The 19729-nt window shown below is 45.0% G+C and overlaps 1 protein-coding gene across 1 annotated transcript in view; it reads left to right on the top strand.

Moving 5' to 3' along the window:
• Positions 1 to 19729, top strand: part of LOC120927053 (putative helicase MOV-10) — a 136922-nt gene that overhangs the window by 30814 nt on the left and 86379 nt on the right. The window contains exons 3-6 of the mRNA XM_040337484.1: positions 626 to 756; positions 855 to 1093; positions 6197 to 6446; positions 9876 to 10004. Coding sequence (XP_040193418.1) covers positions 626 to 756; positions 855 to 1093; positions 6197 to 6446; positions 9876 to 10004 — 749 coding nt within the window. The remainder of the gene's footprint in view (positions 1 to 625; positions 757 to 854; positions 1094 to 6196; positions 6447 to 9875; positions 10005 to 19729) is intronic.

The raw sequence follows: 19729 nt of genomic DNA, 5'->3' as shown, positions 1-19729 counted from the left end.
ACTGATAAGCACTCACTGATGTGCACTGATAAGCACTCACTGATGGGCACTGTAGAGCTCTGATAAGCACTCACCGATGGGCACTGTAGTGGCACCATGGAGCACTGATGAGCACTAATAGGGCACTAATGAGCACTGATAAGCACTCACTGATGGCACTGTAGGGCACTGATAAGCACTCACTGATGTGCACTGTAGGGCTTTGATAAGCACTCACTTATGGGCACTGTAGTGGCACCATAGGGCATTGATGAGCACTGTAGGGCACTGTAGTTGCTCTGATGAGCACTCACTGATAACACTGTAGGGCACTAATGTGCGCTGTAGGGCACTGATGGTACAGAAAAGCTCTCACTGATGGGCACCGATGTGTGCTGTAGGGCACTGATGTGCACTGATGGCACTGATAAGCACTCACTGATGTGCACTGTAGGGCTCTGATAAGCACTCACTGATGGGCACTGTAGTGGCACCATGGAGCACTGATGAGCACTAATGGGGCACTGATGAGCACTGATAAGCATTCACTAATATAATGTTGGATCCAACAGTTCTGACATATGTGCTAGCCTGCTCTTTCTGCTTTTTTTTTTATTTAGTTATTCTTTTTTTTTTTTTTTTATAGAATGCCTGGAAGAATTCAGTGCTAGCAGATCAGTGGGTAGTCAGTCGCAGAGGTAAGGAACCTGCTCATGGTGACCAAAGCTATTCCAGAGCACAGGCACGCGAAATTATTCAACGGCTAAAGAGTAACAGGTAAATGACTGATCATTTGAAATACTCTATTTTTAAAGAGAGTAAAAGCGTAAAAAAAAAAATAGCAAATTGACGATATGTAATGTTTTAATTTTTAGACGAGAATTCATCCGTGATAAAAATGGCATTCAGATTACATCCGAGCATGACATCAGTGATGGTCGTATAAGGTTTCCTCTACCACCAAATGAGGAAAAGATATTTCCTATTTCTATTAAGAACACGTCTAACGAGTCAGTGACGTTTGTCCAGTACAAATGTTTACGTAGGATGGGCTTCTTTTCTTTCCATGATGAGTGCAGTGTGTCTGCTTCTAAAACTTTACTGATGAGTCCAGGTAAGAACCGTGCTTTGGTTTGTAAAAGACTCATATAAGGCTTAACCCACTAGATGTAGGAAAGAGTTTGTTAAAATATCTGAAGTGTTATGCTGGAGCTAAATCCAAACTCTAACCAAAGGTTCTGTGCCGCACCAGGTGAACTTGTCTAGATTGCCTTTACTGTGAGCAGATTCTGAGGATGCTAAGCACAGCCCGTCTGTGGATATATGTGAGAAAGACAATCCGGAATTCGTTGTAATATAATATTCAATGAAATATCACATGCACATCACACACAGTATGGGGACAATGAAAGTTAACGTGTTTCGTGCTATAAACAGCACTTACTCAGAACCTATACGTAAGTGCTGTTTATAATGCGAAACACATTAACTTTCATTGTCCCCATACTGTGTGTGATGTGATATTTCCAATAAAGACATTGAAGAGTACAACAAATTCTGGATTTTCTTTTTTACATGTACCAAATTCTAACCAAATCTTTTATTTTCTTGCAGTCTTCTATTGGGGTTCTTGCACTCACTTTATTGTGGTCACTAAAGCAGGAAATGAGGGGAAAACTTGGCAGTGGGGACTTATCCATACAAAACATGGCAGACATTCTTACCCCTTACTACTTTATGTGCACATCAACTCAATATAATCTTTCACAGTTTATTAGTCTAAGTTTTAAGTATTGGAAGCACCCATTCTGTCAACATATGTAAAACTAAGCCATGCTTTATAATTTCATTAATCCTCTCAAAACTCTAACAAGGATTGAGTATTCTGTATACATTTAAACAAAAAAATAGGTTATCCTCATCAAGGCTGAAAAGGAACCGAAGGACCAAATGAGTGACTCCGTATGCAATGTATGAGAAAGTATGAGAAAGTAGAAAAATATAATAGTTTATTAGTGAAAAAAAAACTAACATGAAACTCCACAGTGGGAGATTAGAAATGGAGATACTGAAAATTCGACAGAACACAACCACAAACACCAGCATCAAAAAGTGTCTCTGGGTGTGACCACTAACAATGCACAGCACAAGACAAGACACACTACAATGGGGTACAAATAAACAATCGTCCGGGCGCCAGTCACAAGTCCATCGTGTGACAGCCCCAAATATAATAATACATTCTGTGCAGTGATTTTTTCATCATAAAGATAATGCATTCGCAGTCATACTGATTTTGTATGGCTAAATCTGCAAAACTGGTAATCCATCTTTCTATATATACGCAATTATGCCCAGGGTTGTAAATTAAATTTGCCAATATGTGACTTTGGCAGCAGTGAAGACATGACTTGACGTTTACTATGTATAATAATAATAAAATAAAACAACAATTAGTTTAATATCTTATATCTATAGTAAAAATGTAAAATCATTTTTTCTCCACATTAAATTAAACATTTTAAAGATCACCACATACTTTACTTTCTTGGATTTTGTGACACACATTCACTATGTCTTGCAAGTAGGCACTACTGTGTCACACATTTCGCAGAGCCTGTCTTCTGAACTACAGAGGTGCTGAGAGAAGGAGTTTCAGGAGGCAAAGTCACTGCAGGAATCGCTGACTGCAGTCAGTAAGGGATATGTAATCCTTAGAAATTGAAAGTAAACTAGGGAAGTTCTAAAGCATGCAGGGAATCCAGGAAGTTGTAAATGAAGGTGATTATTGCACTATCCCAAAAGAAAAGAAAAGCGGCTACATATATATATATATATATATATATATATATATATATATATATAACAAAAATTCAAAAGTAAATGGGAATGAAAATGTAGCGCTAAAAGTGACAAAAAGTGAAACATATATGAATCACTAACAATATGAACCCATTAGGTAAAGTGAACCATGAAACATAAACAAGTGAATGGTGATCTGAAGTAAACAAGTCTACATAAAAGAACTGATGTAATAACAATGTCCATATCAAATGGATGAAGAACCTCACCGTGAAGTTATCACAGGAAACATAAAAAACCATCACTGGAAAAATGCCTTCAAATGAGTAGTGTGTATAAAACACTCTTACCAGAACCGTTGGACCCGAGCATCAGCAACAACAGATCAACCAGACATGGGTGTTCCCAATCAGGGGGTGAACCGGATATCCAAGGGATCCAGAGGAACTCAGAGTACTCCCAGTAGGAATCTGGAACGAAGAAACCATGAAAGGGACCGATGAATCCAGTTGTTAACGACCAATCCTCAGTCGGACGTGGATATTCAAGGTGAGGCATCAATGCCCCAGTAGAAGTCAGATTTGGACAAAACGCGTCGGACCTGGTACACTGTTCTCCATATTGCTTTTACTCTAAAGTGATCACTTTTTATTGTATGTTGGTTTTTATCAATAAAAGCCTCCTTTTTTTGACCTACGCCATCGGAAACCCTTCACTTTTTTCTCTCTTTCATGGTCTATGGATGTGAGTTTTTGTGGGCCCTTCCATTTGGTCATTAACAACTGGATCCATCGGCCCCTTTCGTGTTTTCTTCGATCCAGACTCCTGCCGGGAGTACTCTGAGTTCCTCTGGATTCCTTGGATATCTTGTTCACCCCCTGATTGGGAACACCCATGTCTGATTGATCCATTGTCGCTGACACTCTGTCAGGGAACTATCCGCAGATGGACTGGCAGGTCTATCCATGTTCAGTAGAGTCACGGACCAACTAGTGCAATGCGCATGCGCGCGCGCGCAAACAGGCGTGCGCACGGGCAACAACAGTGAGGAGTCTATGTCCTCCATTGTGCACGCGCGTGCGCCATTGTGCACGCAATACGTGAGTCACTCTGGCGCCCAGTACCCAATTTAAAGCCTGCTGCAGCAGTCACCAACCAGTCACCGATCTTCAGCCTTCCGGTGTGTATTCCTGAGTTCCTGCTTCTGCTACCTTGAATTACCATTGCCAACCCGGCTTGCCTGACCACTCTTCTCTGTGTATGACCCTGGCTTGATCCTCGGCTTGTTCCTGTACCTTGTTCCTGTCTGCCTATCCAGTGTATGACCCCGGCTTGTTCCTCGGCTTGTTCCTAGGTCTTGTTCCTGTCTGCTGATCCAGTGTATGACCCCGGCTTGTCCTTTGACCTGTTCCAGTAACTTTACCTTGGCTTTCTAACCTATGCATGACTTCCGGCTTGGCTCCTGACTCCGCCCCTGGTCTCCCCTGCTGCACAGCCTCATCTGGTACTTCCGGGGTACCCCTTCCTGATAGTCTACCCTGCTCACCAGCTGATCTCCAGTATCATCTCAACTTGTCACAGCCGGCAACTCCTGCCTCTTTGGTATAGAACTCCCTGTGCCACCTTCAGGGGGCGCTTTGCACTTAGTCGCAAGGGATACCCTCCCAGCACTTCGGCCTTTGGTAAGGTACATGACACACTCAGGTCCAACAGTTCTGGTAAGAGTGTTTTATACACACCACTCATTTGAAGGCATTTTTCCATTGATGGTTTATATTTTTCCAGTGATAACTTCACCGTGAGGTTCTTTATCCATTTGAGATGGACATTGTTATTACATCAGCTCTTTTAAGTGGACTTGTTTACTTCATATCACCATTCACTTGTTTATGTTTCACGGTTCACTTTACCTAATGGGTTCATATTGTTAGTGATTCATATATGTTTCACTTTGTGTCACTTTTAGCGCTACATATTTATTCCCAATCCAGGAAGTTGTGGGGAGTAATGGCCAGAAGACAGGCAGGACTCATGAAAGGAGGTTTTTCAAGTAACATATTGGATTGTCAAAAATAACTATTTGTATTGCGATTATCAATGCTGATGATACAACATGAAAGTGTATGCTCCTTTAATTTTAGAGGAGAAGTAAGGTGAGGATAATAATTATTTGATGCCCTGCAGAGTTTGCCCACTTACAAAGAAATGAAGGGTCTATACATTGTATTATAGGTGTATTTTTAATTATGGAGACAGAATGTTAACCAAAAATCCTAAAAAAAAATTGACACAAATGTTATAAATTGAGTTGCAGTTCAGTGAGTAAAATAAGTATTGGATTCCCCTACCAACCAAAAACAATTCTGGCTCCCACAGACTGGCTACAGCATGTGCTCATGTGGTAGACAGATTAGTCCTGTCAATTTAAGAAGGTGCTCCTAACAACACTGTGTATAAAAGACACCTGTCCACAGAATCTCTTTCTTCCATTCAAACCTCATTATCATGGGTCAGACCAAAGAGCTGTCAAAGGATGTCAGGGATTGTAGACCTGCACAAGTCTGGAATGGGCTACAAGACCATCAGCAAGAAGCTTGGTGAGGAGACAACTTTTCTAGCGATTATTCGCAAATGGAAGAAATACAAAATAACCATCAATCGCCCTCGGTCTGGAGCAACATGCAAGATTTTGCCTCATGGTGTAAGCATGATCATAAGGGAGCAGCCCAATACTATACGTGAGGAGCTTGTGAATGATCCCAAGGCAGTTGGGACCACAGTCACCAAACAAACCATTGGTAACGCAATACGCTGTCATGGATTGAAATCCTGCAGCACCTGCAAGGTCCCCCTCCTCAAGAAGGCACATGTACAGGCAACTTGGGATCCAACTTGAAGTCGCCCCAAGTCGCGCGACATGCCAAAGAATGGGAGCCATCTTAATGTACACTACTAAAGTCGCTCTGACTTCAGAAAAGATTCCTGTACTACTTCAATCTGACTTCTAGGCGACTTGTACCCATTGATTTTAATGGAAGTCACCTCCAAGTCGGATCCCCTGTCTTAACTGAAGCAACTTTTCAGGAAGTAAAACGTTTTCTCGGCAAACCCCTCCCTCCCACAGAGCTGATTACTCTTTGATTGGCCACTGGCAAAGTCCCCTGTCCTGGAGGCAACTTCAAGTCGCTCCAAGTCACGCTGTGGTTCATGCTCAAGTCGCGCTGAGGTCGCCTCACAAAGTCGTGTTGCCCCTGTGTGAACGGCTCTTAGGGACAGAAAGCACATAGACATCTTTCCTGAATAAAATTATGGTATCTGGCCGAATGACTATTGCGCCACAGATCCAGAACAAGCATCCTGTAAATGTGTATGTCGTTTGTATCAAGTATTCACTTTTTTTTCTCCTTCATTGCAGGAGCTGAGTATGACATTGAGGTTCGCGCCTTAACTGCTTTCTATGGATATTTTCCTGTAACCCTTGTGTTTGAATTCCTGAAAGGAAATGGTGAAACTGAAGAAGGTTTTCTTATTATAAGGTTTATATCTGCTGTGTCTACCAGTAAATTAGCAGAGGATCTGGCTCCAACTTCCAAATATGTTCCTTATCAAAGAAACCTTCTTGAGGAAGTACCGAGGATAGAGGTGGATGGCATACCACCAAATGGGTCAGTGCCTAATTGAACTTTTCTCATTCTCTGCAAATAGAAGCAAACCTTTTTTGCAGCTTACCAGTTCTCAGATGTGGTGGCTGCATCTGTTTTTTTTATTTTTTTTATTTTTTAGGGTTACTTATATCCGGCCAGTACGTCTGTTGTTTTTCAGCATAACAATTTGCCCTGTAGATGTAGCAATTAGAGTGCTGAGACAAACTACCACTGACAGGGGTGCTTACAATAGCCATCTTTTCTTTATTCAAATAAAATATTTATCTCAAAAGTAACGAACACTATTACTGTACCATAGATGGAGTTTAGTGTATCTAAATCTGCTAGTGCATCTAACACTCCCCTCCCCCCAGCTTATCAATGATCTCTGTTACGTCAGCACTAATACAGGTGGCGTGTTACTGGCCAGATCAATAGGTAAAAACAGAAGGGGAAAGAGTAAATAAATGAAAAAACTAATGCAACCATCACATCTAAGGATTAGTAAGCTGCAATATATGAAATTGTTGGGTTTAATAGTAAAACGTTTAAGTATAGACCAATTAACCTAAAACAATAACATTTGTTTTTCATAGTTATAATAGCCAATACCACCATAATGCAGGAGCTTATAGTCTGTCTGAATGTAAAATAATGCACCTAGGGGAAAATAATCCCTTGAAAAAGTACAACATTTGGGGTACAGTGTTGACCAGCACTACAGAGGAAAAAGTTTTGGGGGGGATTATTTCAGATGAACTGAGCAAACTGTAACCATGCGATGGGCAAAGCAAATGGAATTCTAGTATGCATCCCTAGAGGGATCACCATCAGAAGGTCCTGATCCCCCTATATAGATCTTTAGGCTTTGTTCACACCTAAAACAGCCACGGATCGCACAGGAACGTTTCAGGGACGTATCTTTGACTGCATTCGGCCCTGAAACTGAGCCAAAAAACTCACAGTGTTTCTGTGCAAGTCGCTCCGCAGCCGCCCTGGACATATGTGACCGGCTCTATAGAGAGCCGGTCACATTCTCTAGTCATGCGAATTGGATGCAGGGAAAACCCACATCCAATTTGCATAGGTGTAACCGAGCCTAAAGCCTCGTACACACGTCGAGTTCCTTGTGAAGCCGTCAAGGATCTCGGCGAGCCAAATTTTCCCATTCCCGTCAAGTAAATAGAGAACATGCTCTCTTTTTGGCCCGACGAGATCCTCGGCGGTTTCCTCGTCAAAAAGTGTACACACGAGCGGTTTCCTCGGCAAACAAAAAAAACCAGCAAGCTTCTTGCTGGTTTTTGCCGAGAAACTCTGTCGTGTGTACGAGGCCTGAGTGAGACCTCATTTAGAATACTGTGTCCAGTTCTGGAGACCTCACCTACCAAAAGATATTGATAAGATAGAACGAGTTCAGAGACGGGTAACAAAAATGGTGAAAGGTTTGGGGGATAAAAAATCGAGAGCAGCTTCAGGAACTTAATATGTACAGTCTGGACGAAAGAAGAGAAAGGAGAGACAAGATTGAAACCTTTAAATACATCAAGGGGGTGAATGGGGTTCAGGAGGGCAGTTTTTTTTTCAATATGACGCCAAGATCAAGAACACGGCTTCAAACTGGAGAAAAGTTGAAAACTAATCTTAGAAAGTATTATTTTACTGAAAGGGTAGTTGATGCTTGGAATAAACTTTCAGCTGAGGTCGTGAGTCAGTCAACTGTAAATGGCTTCAAACATGCATGGGACAAACATAGATCTATACCTTGTCAAAAGAGTTAACGGGAAAAAAAAAAACAGGCAGTCTCGATGACTACCCTTTTTTTTTTTTTTTGCCATTAGTTTTCTGTTTCTATGTATGTTCTCTAAGCTATCTGCAAAACTCACACAGTGACATACAATTTCACTCCAGTAAATAGTAAATCAACACCACAAAACCCACTGATATGTTTATAGAAGGAAACCAGGGTTCATCCATATGGATGAAACAAGAGTGGCTAAAAATTGCTCACCATACATTCCCTTTAAGGCCCCATACACACGAGAGGATTTATCCGCGGATACGGTCCAGCGGACCGTATCCGCGGATAAATCCTCTCGAGGATTTCAGCAGATTTCTATGCGATGGCGTGTACACACCATCGCATTGAAATCCGCGCCGAAATCCTCTGGCGATGACGTGTCGCGCCGGCGCCGCGATTATGACGCGGCGACGGGCGCGACGCTGTCATATAAGGAATTCCACGCATGCGTCAAATCATTACGACGCGTGCGGGGAATCCCTTTGGACGGATGGATCCGGTGAGTCTGTACAGACGAGCGGATCCATCCGTGGGATCCGATTCCAGCAGATAGATATTCTGTGCATGTCGACAAATATTTATCTGCTGGTTTTCGGAAATATCCGCGGATAAATATCCGCCGGAGTGTACACACCATAGAATCTATCCGCTGAAACCCATTCGATGGGATTTATCTGCGGATAGATTCTATGGTGTGTACGGGGCCTAAGACTGACATTCCCTTTAACACTGATTTTAAATGGTTGAAAGGTGCGGCTAAGGCCCTATTCTCACTGGGGCGACACAAAAGTTGCATGACTGTCAATGCAACTTTGCCCTGCGACTTTGGTTCGACATCGAACCGACTTCGATGCAACATTAACCCCTTCGTGCTGACCGCATACATAAATGCAGCCTCACGGAAGTGGACTTTTCCCCTTGAGGCCGCATATATGCGTACCTCCCTTTGTGCTGGGAGCATGCCGCAAAAGCATGCTCCCAGCAGAGAGACTGGGTCTCTCCGATAGAGCCCCGGGTCTCGTACTAATAGTCTAGTGTAGGGAGCTGAAGTATTGCAGATTGAGAGCATTAATGCAGGAGTCACTTACCATATTGATAGAAGTGAAGCCTCCCTGGGTCGCCGTGTATGTTCCTCCTAGTCCTCTACCATGCAACCACCTGCGCATGTATGTGAAGATGGTTACACTCCCACCCACCCACCAGCTCAGTCAGCCTGTGCAGAAACTGGCGGCTGCGAGAGAGACCATGAGGACGGCCAGCCACAGGAGACTACACATCGGGGGAGAAGGCTACACTGCACTGTTATCGGGATTCAGGGAGCCGCAGCCAAAATGCCAGAGACTTGGGATGTGTGCCAATGCTTACATTGCTTTTATAACTTATATTCTAGTTGATCGTTATTAGATATTTTAGGTCTAGCAAAATGCAAAATTCAGATATTTGATTAGTAGCTATTTTTTGATGTAAGAGTTTCTCAGAAAACAGGAGACCTGATATTTGGTATAATGTTTTTTTTTTTTTAAGCCTACTGTATCTGGGATTAATGACCAATGGCAATCTCTGCTGGTGATTCAGATACATTTTGCAAATTTTAAACCCATATAACCTAAATCCAAAAAATCGTATTTTGACTTGAATATATTTGTGTCTAGGTCTTCAAGTTATGATTTGGAAAGGGAAGTTCCTCTTGGTTACTTCCCTGCACCATTACATCTGAAGGACAGCATAAGTAATGGAATGTTCTCAAAAGATAAAATGAAAACGAATCCCACAGCACAAAGGTACGTTTTTAAAGACAGTTTTCATGAGTTAGAAATGTTGGAAAGTCAAGGTGCTGGACACATGGTTTATCCCTGATTGCTTTATTGGTAAACTGGAACACGGACAGGAAATGACATCATAACCATGTTGTTCCATTGGGATGAGCATTACATTGTACAAGCTTTAAAATAACCTATTGACAGAACTGGTAATAATAGAATATGAGACTAGTTGTTGCACCTATGTCTGTATAAACAGTATGCTAACATCTCTACACAACCACTACCTCTGGTCCCATCTTCTTCCAGTTCTGGGTTACTGTATGCAGATAATCTCAGGTCCATGTCTTGAATATCTTTTAATACTACGTGTCTCTTTTAATAGCATTTCAATCTGTTTTCTGGGGTTTACTTACACATCTGCAGCAAAGTAACAGGGAAATCTCCTATCTGAATTATGTAGTATTAGCAATGTGCCCACTGTTTCTCAGTTCTACCCATGGATCAGTAAAATATTATCCATTTGCCCTCCAAAAGGTTTTCCTCATTTCATGACCAGGCAATTGTTTGTTATTCTACACTGCGCTACTCACTGTACCAAGATTAATTAGATTTGTTTTTTTCCCACACAAAAATAGAACTTTATTTTGATGGTATTTGATCACCTCTGCGTTTTTAATTTTTTTGTGCTATAAACAAAAAAGAGCGACAATTTTGAAAAAAACTAAGTAAAAACAATATTTTTTACTTTAAAAAAATAAATAAAAAATCTTCATCAGTTTAGGCCAATATGCGTTCCACATAATTTTGGTAAAAAAATAAATCCCAATACACATATATTGATAGGTTTGCGCAAAAGTTATAGCGTCTACAAACTACGGAATAGATTTATGGACTTTTAATTATTTTTTCTTTTTTTGCTACATTGCGGTGGACAAATCTGACCCTAAGTGACACTTTTTGGGAAGCAGTGACACCAATTCAGTGGTTAGTGCTAAAAAAATGCACTGATTACTGTATAAATGACACTGGCAGGGAAGGGGTTAACATCAGGGGCGATCAAAGGGTTAAATGTGTTCCCTGTTGGTGCTTTCTTACTCAGTTATCTCAGTTTCATAAACCGGTAATGGACTGTGATCAGTGGTGATCACCACTGATCAGTTTCATAAAAGGACACCATAGAGCTGACCTAGCTTTATTGCTTAACTGTGGTAGGAAAAGCCAGGTAACCATGCTTGCTATGTGGCCTAACAGGGCTTTGTAAATGTAAGCACTACAAGGTCAGATTTCCAAATCCTTTACAGGTATAACCAAGCCCATATTTTAACGGTATAGCTTTTTTTTTCATCAAAACTTTTTTATTGGTAAATTGCTCTTTCAGTGCATACAATGATTGCAGCAGGTAAAGAAAGACAACACATATAGAACAAATTGTACCAGGCATACATAGTCAATGAGCAATGACAGAAGGTAATACAAGTAGTGTGATTTTTCAACTAAACCACCAACTAGCACTTACGACCCGATGTACTATAACAGTATTAGACACTTCTTCAGCCAACGGATTATAACCCATTTTTCCTACCTCTCTCCCTCTCTCTCCCTCGGACATCATTGGCAGGCTTCTATTGCAGGAGCCTGTCCATCACCAGCTGGGGTGGGGAAAGGTTGGGGCCATGGCCGCCAAATGAGATCACATTTTTTCACAGCCTTCCTGCGACGGTAGGCTAGTTGTTCCCTAAGAAAAAGGGAATTAACATAATTGATCCATTGTTTCCCTGTGGGAACCGTAGATGCCATCCAATATCCTAGCTAGGTACAGCAGCCTTGTAATCATGTAATACATTCCCTTTGGGTACATTTCCACATCAATTGCCCCTAGCAGGTACATCAGGGGGTTCAGGAATACAGGTATCTGGGCTAGTCTGGAGATACATTGAAATACCTCTGCCAAATATCAGTGGAGTTTTGGGCATCTCCAAAGCAAGTGTATAAAATCCCCATGATGTATCTTACATTTTGGACACAAGGGAGAGTCCTTCCGGCCTCAACCATGGAGTTGTATTGGCGTTCGATAAGCCCTATGCAAAATTAACAGTTGTGAAAGTTTATGAGAGGCTGAGACAGATACGCCGGGTATTGAATCTAAAGCCATGTACCATTGATCCCCATCTATATCACCAATGTCTTCCGCCCACTGGGTTCTACATCTGAGAGAGACGTGATCCTGGATAGAAGACAACAACTCTGCATATATTTTAGATATCAGTCCCTTTCGGGGATCTGCCCAGAGGACTTCCATCAACAGAGAAGAGGATGATACACCTAAGGAGTGCAATTGTTGCTGTGCCCACAGGGCATGTGTCAGGAAAGGGCTCATCTGTTGGTGGCGCCGTCGGTGTCTTGGATCTCAGTACCAGTGTCCACCAGTGGGTGTCTTCCAACACTCTGGATCTGTAGTGGAGGGATTCACCTGCTGGTGGCACTGTTGGATCCTTTGGCTGTAGTACCCGTGTCCACCAGCGAGTGTTTCTCGGCAGTGTGGAGCAGACAGCAACTCATGCGTTCATGTGTCACTTAAGGCTAATTACAGGCATTCATATAAATACCCAGCAACTCACACTCTCTAGTTGCCTTGATATCATCCTTGCACCCTGACCTGCTAGCCTGCTTCCTGTATCCTGCGACCTGCACCTGTACCCGATCCTATCCTGATTCTGTCCCTCCTGTGTTCCTGTTCACTTGTAGCCTGATCCCATTCACCGTCTCCCTCTCCTGTCCTGCCCTTGTTCATCTGCTGATCTGCTGTGTATGACCCTGGCCTGACTAACGTTTGTAATTCCGGAAATGCCCTTTGTTATCTGCTGATCTTCTGTGTATGACCCTGGCCTGGCTAACGTGTATGATTTTGGTACTTCCCTTTGGCTGTATATAATTATCTGTTGTCTGTGGGTTTCTGTTGGTTGGTTGAGCACTATTTGTATTTGGGGGGTTTACTTATTTACCACTTATCTTTAATAAACTTTATATTACACAGTCTGGTCACACCTGGTTTATGACAGCATGTCTAAGTTGGAGAGATTTATAAAAGCCCCTCGAGGTTAGTTGGAATTCCGTGCATTATTATTCATATGTTTTCAGACTGGTCACCTCGTAGAGCTGTGGGAAGAACTAAATCCCCCTCTGTCTCTAAGAGGAGAACCCCTGCAGTTCATGGAGTTCATGATACCTGGGGTTATTCCACAGAGGAGTAAACTGCAGTGGGCCCCTGAGAGACAGAGCTTTCTGAAATTCCCTCCATACCTTCCTAAGGAGGTCATCTGTTGGGGCAGAGGGTAGGATGCTCAGTAAATCCATCTCCATATGGAAGGCAGCCTTGAATGCGGGGTATGACATAGTCACCAATTTAGCTTGGGATCCTCGCCTGTGTCCCGTCCCCACTCTGCGAGTTATTGAATTTGTGAGACTATAGAATACATTTTAGGGTGCGTTACGGCCAGTCCTCCCCGATCCTTCCCATACTGTAAGGAGCCACGCACTGACGTCACCGCGTTAACGTGACCCCGGAAACACGGGTGTACGTTTGTTTTAATTTTTCTGCCGGCAATTTTAAATCGTTTTTTTATGCATTTTGATATTATTTAATGAATCCACCAGTACGGTATTTCACTATTGTGAGCCTCCCATTTTTTCACGGTCCCCTTTGTGACGCTGAGTCCAGGAGCCGATTGTCTTGTGAAGGGGTAATCGCCTACCTGAGGGTTTCTATCCGGATGGGATATACACAGCTTGGAGCCAAGTGAGGATCGGCTGACCGTTGGGATTATTCATCACCTACCAGGGTGGATGTTTATGCCTTCATAACCTCGTCTAACAGGGGGTCCAACTATTCTGGTAAGGGTACTCACTTACCACTTTTCTTTATCGTACATCACGGGACACAGAGCAGCATAGCCATTACATATGGGTTATATAGTGTACCTTCAGGTGATGGACACTGGCACTCTCCGACAGGAAGTTCCCTCCCTATATAACCCCCACCCATAGTGGGAGTACCTCAGTTTTTTCGCCAGTGTCTTAGGTGTTGGTGCACGTTGAAGGTTGTGCCTGCAGTTTGTCCTTGGGACCAGGGCCAGCCGACCGGATCCGTCCAAGGTGCTTCATAGCCAAAGTGGACGGTACCCGGGCCCCAATTCGTGGATGGGGTTTTGCCTATAATGCCTCTCCTTGGAGGGCTGGACTCTGGGTTCCAGGACTGGGTTTTTTAACCTATGGATACCTGCTGCCAGTAGTGCTGTATAGGTCCAGGTGTGTGGTGTTCCTGACTTGGACCCCGGTCCCTGAAGGTCTATGACCATACCCACGGTGAAGGGGGAAGATTGGGCCTCTTGCATGAGCAATACCCTGCGGCGTGGAAAGGTAAGCAGGGGGCCTACGGAACTTGGTTTGTCAGTGGGCTCCCCACAGGGGACTCTGGGGGAAAGCCTTTTTATGCCTCTGTGCATGGGCTAAAGAGAAACCACAAAGTCTGCATGACTGGATGGCTCAAACACCCAGGTATACTGTTCCTCTGGCTGGGCTAATAGACTGCTGCTGCTGCTACAAGGTGTTTTTGCTCCATGAGATGTAAAAGGGGAGCATGTCAGGTTTAAAATACTTACTTCCTGATGTCTGTGTGTCTCCAGCAGCTCCCGGGCTCCTCTCCCCACATGGCTTCCTGCTTCCTGTAGAGCAGCGTCGGGAGCGCGCGCGTGTGCGCGCGCACTGTTATAGGCGCCGACGCTGCGTGGAGGGGGCGGGGGACGCCCAGGGAGTTCCCTCCCCTCTGTACATCAGAGGGAAAACTCTATTTAGCCTGTCAGTTTGCTGAAGGCTGTGAAGGGACACGGAGCAGCGATGCTGAGCTGAGCAGGATAGGTTTGCCTATGTTATGCTGACACAGTGACACCTAGTGGCCGTTTTTTTGGTACACACCTTGCTAAAGAGCTGTTTAAGCTCATATTTTCTCTGTAAAGCCGGTGTACTAAGTAGCAGTCAGAGTACTTTTAGTATTAGGTACTCTCTTAGCCCAGCATTAAGGGAAGCAATATTAGGATGTGATTAAGCCCTTGGGGCTCAATATTGCTATCTCTTGTTAGGTTTTGGGAAGTTTAGTTTCTGTCTAACATTACCCTAGCCTAATTTTCTTCCTCATTTATTTAAATGTGTGTTTTTCTCCAGCTATTACAGTTAGTTGTATATTAGCGGAGTATCTCAGATTTGTTTATTATGGCTCCTAAGGGTGCAGGGAACGCTAAAAATGCTAAAGGTGTTAAAAAGCCGAAGGGTTCCCCATCGGGCTCGGAGGATATTTCCCAGAATCCACCTGCCCCTACCTCCCCGGAGGATCCGGAGGTTGCTGCCCTGGGTGAGCCATCGGGGTTGCTAGGTGCTATGGCGGGCCCTATTCAACCAACTCCTTCCTATGTCACGGAAGAGATGTTAGCCTCCACCTTGGGTGGATTTGAAAAAAGGATGGCCGCTTTTATTACGGCCTCTTTATCCGGGAAGAAGCGGGCTAGGTCCCCGTCTCCCAGGTTTGAATCTCCTGAGGAAGATGTCCTTTCCACTGAGGAATTGGAAGATACAGGAGACCAGGCTGAGGATCACCTGGACCATTTAGGTTCTGAAGATTCTACTATAGAAGAACCTTTTTCAGCTTCTCACGCAGAAAAATTGTGGGTTCAGTCCTTAACGGATATGGTGCGGTCAGCTTTTAAAATGCCTTTGCCTCAGCCTCTGGCTTCCGCTGTGTCCTCATTGGGCTCCCTAAAAGCGCCCCAAGCCAACCTGGTGTTCCCGGTCCATCCTTTGTTAAAGGACCTGATATTTCAGGACTGGGTTAAGCCAGACAGGATTTTTTTGCCTCCTAAAAGGTTCGCAGTTATGTACCCTTTAGAGGAGGAGTTTTCGAAAAAATGGGCTGTCCCCACTGTTGACGCAGCCATATCATGTGTCAATAAAGCTTTAACGTGTCCAGTGGACAATATTCACATGTTCAAAGATCCTGTGGATAAAAGGCTTGAGACCTTACTGAAGGCATCCTTTGCCACAGCGGGGGCAGTGGTCCAGCCAGCTGTAGCTGCCATTGGCGTCTGCCAGGCTTTAAAGGACCAGGCCAAGCAGGCCCTAAAGGACCTCCCGGCTCAACAGGCTCAGGACTTAGCCGACCTACCTAGAGCTTTATGTTTCGCGGTAGACGCTATCAAGGATTCAATCCAACAGGCGTCCCGCCTATCCCTGTATTTGGTTCACATGAGAAGATTACTTTGGTTAAAGAACTGGTCTGCAGAAACCCCCTGCAAAAAGCTCCTTACAGGATTCTCCTTTCAAGGAGAGAGATTGTTTGGAGAAGATCTTGACAAATATATTCAAAAGATCTCTAGTGGTAAGAGCACCCTCTTGCCGGTTAAGAAAAGGTTCCGGGGTCCCTCTTTTAAGCGTCCAACCTCTCCAGTTCCAGGGCCCTCATTCTCTAGGCAGTATCGACGGCCTCCTGGACGCGCAACTGCAAACAGGCCACAAGGGCAAGCTGCAGGGAACAAGAGACCGTGGAACCGTAAGCCGGTTAAGGCTGCCCCTAAGGCAGCCTTGTGAAGGGGCGCCCCCACTCTCTCGAGTGGGGGGAAGACTCCGGTTGTTCTCGGAGTTGTGGGGGGCCAAAGTTACCGACCAATGGGTTCTGTCCTCAGTGACTCAGGGGTACAAGCTGGAGTTTCGGGAGTTCCCCCCTCCTCACTTTCAAACGTCAAGACTTCCAGGCGACCCTCAAAGACAGGCATCACTTCTGTCCGCCCTAGAGCGACTCCTATCTCAAGGAGTGATTATGGAAGTACCAGCAGGGGAGCAAGGACAAGGGTTTTACTCAAACCTCTTCATTGTCCCGAAGCCAAACGGCGACGTCAGGCCTATACTGGACCTAAAGTCATTAAACCGCTTTTTAAGAGTCCGGTCCTTTCGAATGGAGTCCATTCGTTCGGTGGTGGCCGCCCTCCAAGGAAAGGAGTTCTTGGCCTCCATCGATATAAAGGACGCATACCTGCACGTTCCGATTTTCCCAGGCCATTACAGGTATCTGCGTTTTGCCCTAAACTATCGGCATTATCAGTTCGTGGCTCTTCCGTTCGGACTAGCCACGGCCCCTCGGGTTTTTACGAAGATCCTGGCCCCCGTATTAGCCATCCTAAGGGAACAGGGCATTCTGATCATGGCCTACTTAGACGATCTTCTGGTAGTCGACCACTCAGCGGCCGGCTTAAATCGGGCAGTGTTGCTAGCAGTAAACTGCCTAGAGTCCCTGGGTTGGGTTCTAAACCGGGACAAATCGGCTTTACAGCCCACAAGAAGGTTGGAGTATCTAGGTCTGATTTTAGATACAAGACGACAACGGATCTTCCTGCCCCAGTCCAGAGTGGACTCGATAAGGGAGTTAATCCACATAGTCCTAAGCAGCACAAGGCCATCTATACGCCTCTGCATGCGCCTGTTGGGAAAGCTAGTGGCCACCTTCGAGGCAGTGCCCTATGCCCAGATCCATTCTCGGAGGCTACAGAGAGCAATTCTTACGGCCTGGGACAAAAGACTCCAGGCCTTGGATCTTCCCATTTCCCTTCCCTATGCGGTAAGGCAGAGTCTGTGTTGGTGGCTAGTCACAAAAAATCTTCTGAAAGGAAGATCGTTCAGTCCCCCCTCATGGAGGATAGTAACCACGGATGCCAGCCTATCAGGCTGGGGTGCAGTCCTAGACGATTTAACCCTACAGGGGAAATGGTCAAGGGCAGAATCAGCCCTACCCATAAATGTCTTAGAGATCCGAGCAGCTCGGTTGGCTCTTTTGGGCTGGACGGAGGTTCTGCAGGGCTCCCCAGTAAGGGTACAATCCGACAATGCCACTGCCGTAGCTTATATAAACCACCAGGGTGGCACCAGGAGTCAGGCAGCCCAGAGGGAGGTAGATCGGATCTTTTCATGGGCAGAAGCCCATGTCCCCTGCATCTCAGCTATCTTTATCCCCGGGGTGGACAATTGGCAAGCGGACTTCCTCAGCCGCCAACAGATGTCCCCAGGGGAGTGGTCCCTCCATCCCGAAGTGTTCCAGGACATTTGCCGGAAGTGGGGTACTCCGGAGGTGGACGTTATGGCGTCCAGATTCAATGCCAAAGTAGCAAAGTTTGTCTCTCGAACGAGGGATCCATTGGCCTGCGGGACGGATGCCTTGGTGTGCCCTTGGCATCAGTTTGCGCTAATCTATGCCTTCCCTCCAATACGGATGCTACCCCGTCTTCTTCACAGAATTCAAAGGGAACGCAAGCCAGCGATTCTAGTGGCCCCAGCGTGGCCCCGAAGACCTTGGTACTCCTTGATAAAAAGGATGACCGTAGAGGAGCCTTGGGTCCTCCCTCTACGTCCGGACCTCCTCTCACAAGGGCCATTCTACCACCCTGCCTTACAGGCCCTAAATTTAACGGCCTGGCGGCTGAGTCCCTGATTCTCAGAAACAGAGGCCTTTCAGGGCAGGTCGTTTCCACCCTTATAAACGCAAGAAAACCAGTTTCCAGGTTAATATACTATAGGGTGTGGAAGGCCTATATTACCTGGTGTGAAACCAGGAAATGGGATCCCCGCAAATATACCATTGGGAGAATCCTGGAGTTTTTACAGTTGGGAGTGGAAAAAGGTTTGGCGGTCGGCACAATCAAGGGGCAGGTGTCTGCCTTGTCGGTCTTCTTCCAGAGACCTTTGGCTGCCCATTCCTTAATGAAATCCTTTTTACAAGGTGTTATTCGGGTGAATCCCCCGATTAAAGCTCCCCTGTATCCTTGGGATCTAAATTTGGTTCTATCGGCCTTGCAAAGGCAGCCCTTTGAGCCCTTGTCCGCGATCCCTTTGGTCCTTTTGACTAGGAAACTAGTGTTTCTGGTGGCCATGGCATCCGCCAGAAGAGTGTCGGAGTTGGCAGCCTTGTCATGTAAGGCACCTTATTTATTACTGCATAAGGACAGGGTCGTTTTGCGGCCGCTTCCGTCCTTCCTGCCTAAGGTGGTATCGAATTTTCACCTTAATCAAGATGTGATTCTTCCATCATTTTTTCCAAAACCTTCTTCTAAGGAAGAGAGGTTACTACATTCCTTGGATGTAGTTAGAGCTGTAAAGATTTACTTGGAAGCTACAGCCCAGATTCGTAAGACGGACGTCTTATTCATTCTGCCGGAAGGGCCCAAAAAGGGCCAGGCAGCGTCTAAGGCCACTATTTCTAAGTGGATTAGGCAGACGATTATACAGGCCTATGGCCTGAAGGGGAAGAGTCCACCCTTATCGGTTAAGGCTCATTCCACTAGAGCTATGAGTGCCTCTTGGGCAGCGTATCACCAGGTCTCTATGGCTCAGGTCTGCAGGGCAGCAACCTGGTCATCTGTCCACACATTTGCAAAATTTTATCAAATGGACGTTAGGAGGAACGCTGATTCAGCTTTTGGGCAGGCGGTACTACGGGCCGCAGTTTAATCTCCTCTTGTCCGGTGGCACCTCCTGTTTGTTTTTTTCTGGTTGTCTCCCTCCCCTCATGGAGCATTGCTTGGGGACATCCCATATGTAATGGCTATGCTGCTCTGTGTCCCGTGATGTACGATAAAGAAAAAGGGATTTTTATTAACAGCTTACCTGTAAAATCCTTTTCTTGTAGTACATCACGGGACACAGAGCTCCCA

Source organism: Rana temporaria, chromosome 2, assembly GCF_905171775.1.
Source record: "Rana temporaria chromosome 2, aRanTem1.1, whole genome shotgun sequence".
In the NCBI taxonomy this organism is placed as follows: Eukaryota; Metazoa; Chordata; class Amphibia; order Anura; family Ranidae; genus Rana; species Rana temporaria.
The sequence above is the reverse complement of the archived record's forward strand: the minus strand, read 5'-3'. Positions and strand labels throughout refer to the sequence as shown.